The 13,469-nt window shown below is 41.1% G+C and overlaps 1 protein-coding gene across 6 annotated transcripts in view; it reads left to right on the top strand.

The window, feature by feature from the left end:
• Positions 1 to 986: 986 nt before the first annotated feature.
• Positions 987 to 13,469, top strand: part of DTNBP1 (dystrobrevin binding protein 1) — a 70,281-nt gene continuing 57,798 nt past the window's right edge. Inside the window, exons 1-6 of one of the 6 annotated variants that reach the window (XM_075083962.1) lie at positions 1,351 to 1,550; positions 4,120 to 4,273; positions 4,685 to 4,735; positions 8,333 to 8,383; positions 9,228 to 9,288; positions 11,678 to 11,810. In XM_075083962.1, coding sequence (XP_074940063.1) covers positions 4,173 to 4,273; positions 4,685 to 4,735; positions 8,333 to 8,383; positions 9,228 to 9,288; positions 11,678 to 11,810 — 397 coding nt within the window. In that variant the 5' untranslated portion in view covers positions 1,351 to 1,550; positions 4,120 to 4,172. Of the gene's footprint in view, positions 1,232 to 1,350; positions 2,123 to 4,119; positions 4,274 to 4,684; positions 4,736 to 8,332; positions 8,384 to 9,227; positions 9,289 to 11,677; positions 11,811 to 13,469 lie in introns of those variants that run through there. The other 5 variants (XM_075083964.1, XM_075083961.1, XM_075083965.1 and 2 more) reach the window with 5 other exon arrangements.

Here is a 13,469-nt window from a genome sequence, read left to right as displayed (position 1 = left end):
GTTAATTTTCCAGTTGACTGAATGTACCTTGAACTCCTCTGAATACACTTCTGCAGCATCAAATGACACACCCAACAGTCACCCCCACATACATTCTCCTTGTAACAAATTATTTCAGTGCTCTCCACATAAAAACTGAATTGGTTAACAAATAAAGTGTTTTGACTTTGCAATCTCAGCTGCTTTATGTAAAAACTGAGGTCTCAATTAAATGGAAATTTAAGATTTCCCAGATTCACCTAAACCCTGGGTCCATGTTCCTCAATACTAACTGAAAGCACACAGGGTGGGAGACTGTTTTTCCTACTGCTGTGACTGTAAATACAATCATCCAGGAAGACCAGACAATTGTTCTGTCCAGGTCTGAACACTTAACTATCTCAAGATTATCTGAATGACTCATAACAGTTATTATTTGCACAGAGAGTACATCAGAGCTTAATATTTTTTTTTACTGCATTACTTATTATCTGTAATAACTAACAGCTTTTTTCTTTTTTGGGGGGAGATAATCCTTTTTAAGAATCACTATAATCTATACAAGCTTGGCAGTCTCCAAAGAAAACAGTGGCACATAGACAACTGTTCAACTACCTGCTTCGCAAGAACTTTGAAACGTTATCATCTATCCGTTATTTCCCGAACCCAGCAACCCCAGAGAGACCCAGTGGTTTTGCTTTCCATACTTTTAGGATTTTGTTGCAAAGCCCGATTCCCTGAATTCACTCCTACGCTACCATTGCTGACGCCAAAGTCATTAAGGCGGGGGTCCCAACCTGCCAAGGAGCTTACTACGGTCTTTAAAAAACCCCTAGCTGCAACTTCAAGGATCCACACGCTTCTCAAAATCTACCCTTGAAAGGACCCGGCCTAAACGCAGTTCTACCAGCGTTACTCGCACACCGGGAAGGCAAAACAAGAGTCCCAGCTCCCCCCTGGAGCCCCGCGGCGACCATGACTCTGTGAGGCGACTCGCGCCTCCCCTCACCGGAAGAGAAGGAAGGACCATCCGCTGGGGGCGAGGGCGGCCGTTAAGCACCTCCAGCTCGCTAGGGCGCTGAGCCCCACCCCGCCCCTCGCTCCGCTCCGCTCCGCCCCGGCCCGCGCCCCGCCCCTCCCCTCCCGCCCGGCGCTGGCCGCCTCCGCCGCCGCCGCCGCCGGAGAAGGCCGGCACGATGCTGGAGACGCTGCGGGAGCGGCTGCTGAGCGTCCAGCAGGATCTCACCGCCGGGTGGGTAACGCTCCCGGCCCCGCTGGGCTGGCGGGGACCGGGGGAACGGGAGAGGCACACGCGCCCCGGAGCCGGGTGGGGAGGGGGGAAGCAGGTGACCGGGGGGGAGGGCGGGGACTGGCCCGGAGGGAGGGAGGAAGAGGAGGAGACTGCCTCGCCGGGGCCCCTTCTCTCCCACTCTGGGTGCCTGGGGGTGGCGGTGCCCGACCCGTCTCTGCCGGTGCCGGGACGGGCTGTGGGAGCACGGCCCCTGGGGTTAATCCACCCCCCCACCCCGGCGGAGCGGCCGCTGGCGGGCTGGCGAGCTCCGGTGGCTGCGGTGGGGAGCCAGGGGGTGGGGTAGGGGTGCCGTGGTGTTCGGGAGGCAGCCGCGGTCAGGGGCAGCAAAGGGAGACAGCGCTTTTGAGAGGAGGAGGAAGATGTGAATGGGGTCAATTAACGCGCTTGAATTTTTTATGGAGTAACTGACCTTCAAGGTTTTATATAGATTAACGTAATTGCTTAAAGAGCATCGCTGTACTCTCTTCGGCGTATGAAAAGCTTTTCTCCCCTTGGAAGATGAGTTACTGTCACTTGGGGAAAAGAAGCGCGGGATAAGTGCAAGGATCAGCCCCTTGCTTACACTAATAAGTAGAAGGACACTCTTCCTACATTGCCTCACGAGTTTTTGTTTAACTAGGCCCCGTATCAGTGCTATTTTTAGTACGAGCAGGTGGTCCGAATGAGCGTTGCTGGGAGTCAGTGAGTGGATGGGCAGAGAACAAGGTCGTGCCTGTGCTGCAAAACTGCTGGTTCATAACGAGACACCAGAGACTATTGTGTTGTGATGGGTTACTTTTAAAAACGGTGTGGTCTTGGGCCATGTTGAGGCTGCCTTATAATACTCCTATGGTAAATATTTATAGTGATGGATGTCTATGTACTCCAGAAACTTTAAATAAATAGTTTACAACGACTTATCAGCACCAGTGTATGATGGTCCAGAGAAATTGGTAGAATAAGCTATCAATCAACCAGATAAATTGCTTATATGTTATCTGTCTCAGCTTAACAAACAGTAGTTGAAAATTAAAATGTCTTAAGAATACAGACTAAGGCATTGCTTTGTTGCTGTCTGTTTTGCTGTTGTTATTTAAAACTTCTCACAGAGTTTGATGCCTCTGTGCAGTGTAAGGTTCTTCTGAAAAAGGTGCTTTTCACATGATGAAAGAGGGCAACAGAAAGGTCATAACATGCTGTATCCAAGTCATTTAACTCTGTATCTGCATGTATTGCTGCAGTGGAGTCAATATTTCCATGTAGTCTCTAATTTGCCTTCGTCCTTGTATTGCAATGTTTTGTTCTGTTTGGGGAAGAGTCTCTGATTTCATCATTTCCATCTTTGCGTGTTAGCAGCTCCATTAATGTGCCCTTCTTGGAGTGTCCCTTCTTTTAAGTTGTTGGTTGGTTTTTTTGTTTTTTTTTTGTTTTTTTTTTTAATCTGAAATATATTCTTTGTAGCTATTGGGAGCCTGTACCTTGGAACCGTAGTAGCAGAGGTTGTGGACAGCATCAGGTTTTTTCTTGTAGTGTCTCCATGGATTCAGGCCAGAACACAACTTGTCCTGTTTTGCCCCTTTTCCTTTCCTAGAAAATGCAACTGCAATGCTATAGTGTTCTGGATTGCCCCATTCCCTACCCCACCAAAGTGTTAAAGGAAGTCACTTTATGCTGTTAAGACTTTAGTTCGAAATGGTCAAAACCCAAAAAAGGTATTTCTGGTGTCAAGAATGCTGGGCCAGTTGTGGCTAACTTGTTAACTACACATGAATGCTTGCAAAGTGGAACAATTGGATTTCTTGAAACACTGGGAGGGAGAAGCTTTTCCAGGGCTTCTAAGAAGAGAATATCACTTCCAAAGGAATAAGGGAATGTTTGTATACAGCTGAAAAAGATTAAATAGGGGGTTGTGGGGTCTAAAGAAAGAAAAGTTTAGGGTCATTAGCCATTTCTGTGTACAAAGCAATGAGCTCCCCTTTCCCGTGCTCAGCTGTGCCTGCTGTGTACTTCTGTGCATCTTGTGAGTGAGGTGTCTAGGTTTTGACCCATTTACCTGCAACCAATCTCTTACAGGAGAAAAAAAAATCCAAACCCAGAACAGTGAGCTGCGTTTGTCTGTGCTCAGGCAGTAATTTGTGTGCTTCTGCCAGCCTGAGTGATGTGGCTCATGCTACCTTTACTTTGTGCAGAGAACACTGCTGAAAGGCAGGCAGTAGTGTGTAGTCAAGTGATAAATCCTTTAACCTTTACTTCTGACTGCCTGGCAGATATTCTAGTAAAAGAACTGGTAGTTGTGACCCAGTATTTACTTCGATCCCTGTATACAGAGGATTGCTTCTGTTACAGGCTTGGGTACATACTGGGGAACATGACAGAGGAGAAGGGCAAATTGCAGAGCTTTCTGCAACAGTGCTCTTCCTCAGTGGGCCAAGACCGGGGGAGTGATTAGGCTCACCCTAGAATCCCTGAATATCTATATATTGGGGTGTTTCTCAGTCACTGAGTCACTCAGGATTACATATCTCTGTGTCATGTCTGGAGTTTAGATACTCTATGAACTCTTCGGAGTTCGTAGCTCATTTCCATCTTGCTCATGTCTGTGTATCCTTCATTTCTTCCTAACCCTTGCTGTCCTGGACAGCTGGGACTCCAAAGGGCATAGAGGCTGAGGACATCCATAGTCTTGGCAATCAGAGTATAGCCAGAGGTTTTGGTTCTCACTCTACCATGCCAACTTGATTAGCATGTATGGGTTGACTGAAAAAGAGCTGGGGGGGGGATAAGGGGGTAGGAGGTTGTTTGTTGGGGTTTGGGGTTTTTTTTGTTAGTTTTTGTCTTTTGTTTTTTAGGAGTGGGTTACCAGTCAGTTTGAAATTGGCCATAGGTGAAATAAGCCTCAGATATGCTCAGTAGCAGCTCACTGGTGATGCTGCTGGAGATTCTGATCGTTGGCAGAAGAAAAATTGTGCTCATGCTAGTTTTGTTTTGGCAAACTTATGGCAAGTGAGTACAAACGTCTCTGTGACTGTCATGCTTTACCTTGGCATGTATGCCTTCTTGTAAAGGGTGTTCTTCAGGATGGGATTGGTTATTTCTATGCAGATCTTTAATATTTGTCTGCTAAGGAAACAGGATCGGAGAGCTGGATGACTTGGATATATAGCTCCCATTAAACTTTTCATATCCAGTTGCTTGATGCACTTGTATAAAACTCTTGTCGTTCACAAGCAGTATCAGTGGAAATAATTTCATATGACAGTCTCCACAAAACTAAGTGAAATTTGATTTATTTGTGAAATGAGCTGAAACAAAATTAACTATAATAGACTGGAATTAACACATGATGTGTTCAAACAAGTCGTTCTCTGGTTTTGGTGTTGGAAATGTCTGATGGTTTTGTGTTTTGATTTATAGGTTGAAGACTTTGGGCGACAAATCAAGAGAAGCAAAAAAAAGCAGGCAGAGGTACTTCTGAACGTCTTAATGTATAGTATTGACCTATGATGCTCTCATTAAAGAAAAATTTGAAACTGGCTTATATGTGAGCTAATTACAAGAACATTTGCATATAATTTTACAGAATATTCTTTTGACAATATAAAAGCTTAACCCTAGTATTGGAGAAATACTTTACTTAATAGAACCTTCACTGATAGGTCTAAATAATTTCTGATGGCCGTCAATCAATCTATAAATGACTATTTAAATTGTGAATATTCAGCATTATTATAGTACTTTATTTAAGGTTCAGGTTGCAGTACACTGAAATGTAATTGTTTACAGTCTCTGTGAATCTCGTACTAAAATTATAATTCAGTTTTTTAGTGTATGAACAGAAATATGAGCCTTTTTATTGTGAAAATATATGTATAATGGAGTACCTCAATTATCTGTTTCAAGAAGATTTAAGAATTGTGGTAGGGTTTTTTTATCCTCTGCATTTTAGTGTATTGTTCATTCTTTCAACCTTTTTAAACTATAGGGTAAGAGTAGGTAACGTCTGTAAATGACGTCTGTGAATGTTGCTTCTTCAAAGAAGCTCAGATATGCTCTAGTGTAAAGCATGTCCTTAATCAAACAGTGTGTAGACACAAATTAGATTTAAAAGAAGCCCTGAACAAAAAGATAAGGCATCTGAAATAAACTATATTAAGTTCTGAAGCTTGATGTTTTGGATGTAAAGGTGTTTTAACAGAAGACTGGTTGTATTGACAAGATATGGAAACTAAACTAAGAATGGGTGGAGGTTTGAATAAAACTGTCTCAGGCAGCTGCCTTCTCTGTATGCTTCCAGGCCATAATATTTTGGTTCATCTGGTGTACTGTAAATATCCATCACTTTTTGAGAAGAGCATGGGGTGAACCAATGGGATCATCACAAATAGAGGAATGCCAGGGTGCTTCTGCTTTGCTGATTAAGTTCTGGGACAGACATAGCTTAGCTTGACTGTGAGGATGGTTGAGAGCTTGTGGGCCAGGAGAAGAGGAGAGCCAGTAAGGGTGATGTTGCAATGGCAGCTTGTTACTGACCGTCTGATCAGGGAGTGAATGGTGCCGTCTTTAAACAACTTGAGGAATTCTCTATCATTAAACCCCCGTTCTTGTGGGGGCCTTTAACTTCCTTGACATCTGCTGAAAAGGCAACACAGCAGGATGCAGTAGGAAGAGTTCTCAGTGACACAGAAGTGTCAGGGATACTTCTTGATACTCTCTTCATAACTTATTTCGCATGCAGGAATAGTCTTAGCAAAGCCAGAGCTCACCTAGAATTGTCATTTACAAGAGAAGGCAAGGACAAGAACAAGAGCTTCTAGCCCTGCATTGGTAATAAAAGGCTGAACAAATAAAACACGGGATTGTTGATGAATCAGGTAGATGATTTAGTGACAGCAAATACAGATGATGATGAGGTACTCAATATCTTTGTTGCTTCAGCCTTCACAAACAAGGTCTCCCGGTCCTCTGCTTAGTGAAAGGGTTCAAGGAAGAGACTGACCAAAAGTAGATTGAGGATCAATTTGGGGAACTCAACCCAAAGAAGCCCATAGGAATGGATGGGCCAAGAGGTACTTCAAGAAATTCAAGAGGTACAAATCCAAAGTCTTTCTCAAAGTATCCCCTGCATCACTGATACAGACTGGGGCTGACTGACTAGATGGGAAGCAGCTTTGCTGAAAAGACTCTGGGGGTCTTGGCAGACAGCAAGCTGAATGTGAACCAGCAGCGTGCCTGGCAGCAAGGAAGGCTGACAGCTTTCTGGGCTGTATGAACAGGACTGCAGGCAGTAGGGTTGAGTGGAGGTGCTTATTGCCTGCACTCAGCACTCCTTAGACTATGTCTAGCTACTGTGTCCAGTTTGGGCCCCCAATGTGAGAAAGGTGTTGATAACCTGGAGCAAGTTTAGTGGAGGGCCACCAAGGTGGTTGGGACTGGAACTGTCTGTGCATGAGTGTTGTGGCTTAACCCCAGCTGGCAACTAAGCACCACACAGCCGCTCATTCGCTCGCTGTCCCCGCATTGGGATGGGGGAGAGAATCAGAAGAGTAAAAGTGAGAAAACTCCTGGGTTGAGATGAAGGCAGTTTAATAGGTGAAGCAAAAGCAGTGTGTGGAAGCAAAGCAAAACAAGGAATTCATTCACTACTTCCCATGGGCAGGCAGGTGTTCAACCGTCTTCAGGAAAGCAGGGCTTCATCAGGCATAATGGTTACTTGGGAACACAAACGCCATTGCTCTGACCGTCTTCCCGCTTAGTTCTTCTTCCCCCAGCTTTACATGCTGAGCATGACATCGTATGGTATAGAATATTCCTTTGGTCAGTTGGGGTCAGCTGTCCCAGCTGTGTCCCCTCCCAGCTTATTGTGCACCCAGCAGAGCATGGGAAGCTGAAGAAGTCCTTGACTAGTGTAAGCACTACTTAGCAACAACTAGAACATCAGTGTTATTCATGTTATTCTCCTACTAGATCCAAAACACAGCACTATATCAGCTGCTAGGAAGAAAATTAACACTACCCCAGCCCAAACTAGCACTCTGAGGCTGGGGCTTGTTCAGCCTGGAGAACAGATGATTTTGGGGAGACGTAACAGCAGCCTGTCATTACCTATGAAGGAGGTTATGAAGGAGATTGGTATGTGGTGGGAACACAAAAGGCAATAGGTATAAATCAAAACAAGATGTTCGGACAGGAAAAGGATGTAAGAAAAAGCTTTTTCCTTGTGAGGACAGTCAAGCAGTGGAACATTTTGCTCACGGAGCCTGTGAAGTTTCTGTCCTCAGAGGTTTTCAAGTTGCAACTGGACAAAGCTCTGAGCAAGCTGGTCTGATGCTGTAGCTGGTCCTGCTTTGAACAGGAGGTTGTACTGGAGACTGCCTGAGATCCCTTCCCACCTCGCTGATTTACTCTTCCCTTGGTTTAAGGAAAAAAGAGTTTTGTTTATGGTATTTGGTTTTTTCCATTCAAATTGTCTGGATAACAGCAAAACAGTGTATTATGGTAATCTTCCAAGAGACAACCTGCTACGTTGTTTATTTTCTTTAACTTATTATAAGTTGCCTTTATATTTCAAGCTGTTATTAATGAAAATGTATACATCCAATAAGAGATTATTAGAGCATTAAACTGGCAAAGGTGCTTTAGCTTAGTATTTATTTTTAATGTCAAAATATATTAAGTGCAGTATCTTTATTGAAGGACATAACCTGTGTAGTAGTCTTATTTTCAGAATGTTTTTGTCCAGTGTTCATCCTGCGTGTTTGTTAACTGTATTAAGAAATTATCTCATAAAAGTTGTTTCTAATGGACATAGTCAAAAAGAGATAAGAATGGGCTACCACAAAATAACAAGGGGAAAAAAACCCAACCCTAGCTTTGGAATGTTCTTGTAAGATACACTGTGTAATGCATTTTAAACCAGAATTGACAAAATGCTTGTGAAAGTGAAAAGTATGGAGTATTGCTGTGCTCAGCATATCTGTCAAGCGCAGATGTGTGCGTGCACGTTTTTTATAACAGCCTTCTGTTCATTAACAACATTTGTATATTTACAACTTTTTTTGACAGAACTGTTCAGTGTTTGCCAGAGTTTTCTGGTGGACTGGAATTACTGAGCAGGTATGACCTTCCATTTCTTTGTTAGTGTCTGCTTCCTATAATTTCAGAAATAACTTTATTAGGTTAAGAAAATGAGAAAAAATATCAAGGTGTTACTTACAGGTTTTTTGGATGTTCTGCAGTTAGTAAAGTGGGGATGGTTACCAAATGATAAATATGTTTAAAGCTTGCTCAGTCCTCAAGTGCTGTCATGTTAATGAAACAAAAGTTCTGGAGGAAAAGCAACATTTGAAAGATTAGTTCATGGTCTAATGCACGGGGATGAAGGAGACTGTGGGCACTGAGGGACAACCGTGGTTTTAATTTGATGTTTTATAACTTTTACATATTTGATATGATGTCATTCTATTATAATAGAGACAGTACACCTGTCATTGCCGTGAAAAGAAAGTGTATTCCATGTGTATTTAATGACATTTTTTCTGAGCAACAGAAGCTATCTGGATTATAAATTTCCTTTGTATTTTTATCTTTAAAAAAATCTTTTCTGGGGGGAGTGGTGTGTGATTACAATGCTGTTAAATTTTTTCATTTTATTATTGAAATTAGGTTCTAAGTAGTGCTTAAGGCTTTAATGTGTAGTCTTACAAATATTGCTGGGTTGATTTAGCTCTTAATGTAAGCTAGCAGGTTAAAAAACATGAATCACTTTTTATTTGAAAGAAATTAATTTTTACTGTATATTTGTCTTGGTAGAACAGTAAATATCAGAAAGAACTGTACAGCTTTTAAAGTGTTACTTCTGATAGTACCTGTAAATATAAGCACAGTGGCATCCATGAAATCCCCTTCCTTTGTAAGGGGAACACAGTAAGAATAGTCATTTATCTTTTTTTCTCTTCAGGTATGAAGATGCTTGGGCTGCCCTTCACAAAGGAGCCAAAGATTGTGCAAAAGCTGGAGAGGTAAGGAAAATAACAGTGCCACACCTGAAACATTTTAAAATGTGTTGATAAACTAAGAGTTTTAGTACCAGCATACTGGGTTGACCCTGGCCACTAGGTAAGCACAGGCTCGTTCACTCTGCCATCAGTGGGACAGAGGAGAGGACAGGAAGAACAAAAATGAGAAAACTCATGGTTTAAGATAAAGATAGTTTAATAATTGAAGGACAGAGGAAAAACAAGTGATGCAGAAGCAGTCACCCACAATGTCCCACAAGCAGACCAGTGCCCAGCCAGTCTCAGAGCAATGGTTACCTTGGAAGACCAAACCCTTAGCTTTTATTGTTAAGTGTGGTGTTACATTGTATGAAATATCCCTTTAGCCAGCGGCCAACTGTTCTGGCTGTGTCCCGTCTCGACTTCTTGCCCACCCCTAGCCTACTCACTGGGGGAGCGGGAATGAGTGGGGAAGACAGCAGCCTTGACACTGTACAAGCATTGTTCAGCAATATCCAAAACATTGCTGTGTTATCAAAACTGTTTTGATCAGAAATCCAAGACGCAGCATATGGGCTGCTGTGAAGAAAACTAACTCCATCCCAGCTGGATCCAGTACAACCAGTATAATGGAAAAGTAATGTCTGATACTGCTGCTTGGGAAAAGTGCCTGGCTGCATTGGTTTTTACTGTGGTGTTAAGATGGTGTTTGACAGGCAGCAGATGGAATGGATCAGAATGTCCAGTTCCTCTTGTTTCTCACAGCTCTTCCAGATTTGATGGTACTCAGCCTACAATTAATATTCTTAAAGTATTAAATATAGATATTGTAAAAGTAGAAATTCTCTGTGATCATGTTTCTCATGTTTACTTCTGGGAGAATCCAAAATATGTGTTGCTCGTGGTTTTTTGTTTGTTTCTTTTTTATAAAAGTAGGAAGTACAGGGTTCTATAAAATAAGAACTGGGTAAGCACACAAGATTAACTGTACTGTATCACACCTAAAGGTCCACTTGTCCAGTATCCTATTTCTGGTACTGACTGGTAGCAGAGAAACTACTTGTGCTGTCAACAGAGAAAGGATAGTGAAAAATTCAAGCTTTAATTGCTGCCTGCAGTCTTACCATGTTTAATTATAGATGATAACTACCGGTTCCATCTACAAAATTGTCCTAAAAATACTGCTTTTGGATGATTGTAATTTTAGCTGCATTCAATTATCTTTGGGCTGAGCTGTTTTTCTGGTGTTTGCCCCCATCTCATGGTGTATTTTTTTGTTGTTTACTTTACTGTTTAACTGATATAAATCCCATATCTCATTCTCAAAAAGAGGCTTAGCTTTTTTAAATAAGGGTATTGGTCTTCTGAAGTGTTTCATTACTCACTGGTCTTTCGAATAAGTTTTTAAGCCTTTAGATGGCTTTTTGACAGGGATAGGTAGCTGGAGGAATTTGGAAATGGGAGAAGTTGTCATTCTAAAAGAATCTGTCTGAAGTGGGTAGAATTGTAAATCCTTGAGAACTTCCTTTGCCCATTGCTCAGACTTCTTCAGTTTCTGCAACTAAATTCTACAAAAACTGAGGAATTCAGAATGCAGACAGAGCCACTGGCTGTGGTTGTGTGCAAGAGGAAGAATGGGTAACGGAACTAAGAGCAGGGAATATATTGAATTTGAATCATATAATCATATCATAGATCATATACAATACATCATGTATCATATAATTGAATCAGATATCATATATAAGGGAAGCATTTGTTACCTGATCTCTTGATCTTGCTGTTTTTCATAGAATCTGGCCTATATAAATAAAACTTTTAAGCAGTGTATCTTCTTCTCACTGTACTATTGTATAATAAAAGTTAAGAATCAACAACAAAAATTGAACTAATGTAGAAATGTGTTCATAAAGACTTTAAACTACTGCAACTGAGTTTCTTACAAGAGCAGAAATGTTATAAAGGCAACTTTTTAAAAAAAAAGTCATTCCTTTTATTTCATTTTCTAGAGTGTTTTGAATGTGCAGTTTTCAGTTTTGTTGTTAAGATTAAATCGGTATGACTAGCAGCATTAAACTAAGTTGTTGATCTAAAGCCTTATGTTGCAGCACTGCAATGCTGTTATTGTGTACTAGTGCAACGCTGCTGTTAAAATTCCAGATGCATGTTATTTACAGTTGATAAAATCCATAAAGTATTTCCTGTGTTGATTAATATGCATTTTGATATAAATATTTCATACTACAGGGGCTTTCTTGAGCATGTTGTATATTTACTTGAGAAGTACAGAAGTGGCAGTGCTATAGGGTTGCTATGCTGACTTTATGCTTGCAGATGTGTTAATACTAAAAATTATTCAAGGTGCTCATAAATGGGTACATAAATTTGCAAGTAAAGAACCTGTTTGTTTCAGCTGGTGGATAGTGAAGTTGTGATGCTTTCTGCACATTGGGAGAAGAAAAGGAACAGTCTGGTCGAACTACAGGATCAGCTCCAACAAATACCTGCATTTTTAGCAGACTTGGAATGCCTCACAGCAAGCCTAGGTAAGGTTTTATAGACATAACAAGCATTCAAGTCAGTACAAAGGATTAGACTGAAGTTCAGCTGTTGTGAACTTTGCAATTATAAAATGTAATTTTGCTACCCAAAAACATCCTTTCTATTGTAAAACAATAGTTCTTAAACAAATTCCTTTCTATTGATAGTTCTTAAACAAGCTGGTTTTGTAAAAGAGCAAAATGAGTAGTGGTTGCTCTCTCAGCAGTTAAAATTTTGTACTCGTCATTATTTGGAAAAAAGAATTGGCAATTAAATATCGATGTGAACAGTTGAAAATTATTATTCTTGAAGGCTTTTTAAATTCTTAAAGATTTGTAAGTAGTGTGAACACTCATGTATGTAGTTGCTTTTCTTTGAGTCTATGTCATTTTATATAATAATTTGTTTTAAATCATCATTTGTTGGGGAGGGAGGTGCAAGGAGAAATTTAGCTGGCTTGGGACACTTCCAAGGCAGAAACCTTTTGCTGAGTGTAATTGTTGGTTCCAAAGCTAGCTTCCATAGCTTAAGTTAGTTTACAGGGTTAAGCTATTCTGAATCACAGAGTCACACGTTGGAAGGGACCTCAGAGATCACCTAGTCCAACCTTTCTAGGAAGAGCAGAGTCTAAACAAGATGGCCCAGCACCCTGCCTAGCTGACTCTTGAAGGTGTCCAACGTGGCCGAGTCAACCACTTCTCTGGGGAGATTGTTCCAATGGTTGACTGTCCTCAGTGTGAAAAACTGAAGTGACAACCAGATTTTTCATAGGTGAAACTAGTAATGCTACATATTAAGGTTACTAAATACCTCATGTTTGTTAGATGGGTTCCAATTTTTATAACTTTACCAAATGTTAACATGTTGATTTAATTTAAGATATTAAAATGTGAATAGATGAATGTTTTAGTGGACTGCTTTTGGAAACCTCTCATAGAAAACACTTGATCCACTGCTGAAATTAGGAAAAAATGTTCTGGCCTCTTAGTCTCTGGAAAGCTGTAGTGTTTCTGAGCCTTGAAATGGGGATGCAGCGTTTGACAGGTAGGAGGCCTCTCCACCAATGGCCTCATGCTGCCTTCATGAAAATCTATTCAAGTTGCATCAAATTAAAGTCTTGAAAAACTGCTGTCTGTGCATGGATTTTCGTAGCTGAGTTCTTCAGGGACTCTGCCTGCACTATCCTTACACCAGCTGGGAAGTATGCAGAAATTCTTCATGTAATTGCAGCTCTTGTTTTCTGTGGGGTGGGTTGGATTTGTGTGCTAGCATCTGATGTGAAGAAAAGGAGGGTTATTTTCTGTGTTCAAAGGCTCATTTCTCATTCTTCTATGGTCAGTGGAGATGCACAAATCGGCTTTTGTCCCTATGTAGGCTGGTAATAACTCTGCTATTTCTTTCTGAACAAAGAAATAGATTTCATTTTTTATTACAATTTTCTCATACTACCTTGTTTAGCAAGGCTTTATCGTGTGGTAACCATTTAATGTTGGCTTTTTGAAAAGCTCAATTATTTTCTACGGAAATATCAATTCAAATAATTATTTATTTAAATACTGATTTTCATATCATCATGCACAAAGTGATTCAGTCCACTGGTAGACCAAAGATAAACAATATAATAAAAACCTAATGGAATTGTCTTCATAGTTCACAACTCCAAA

This window comes from Phalacrocorax aristotelis, chromosome 2 (genome assembly GCF_949628215.1).
Source record: "Phalacrocorax aristotelis chromosome 2, bGulAri2.1, whole genome shotgun sequence".
In the NCBI taxonomy this organism is placed as follows: Eukaryota; Metazoa; Chordata; class Aves; order Suliformes; family Phalacrocoracidae; genus Phalacrocorax; species Phalacrocorax aristotelis.
Note: the sequence above shows the minus strand (reverse complement) of the source record. Positions and strands in the feature narration are given on the sequence as shown.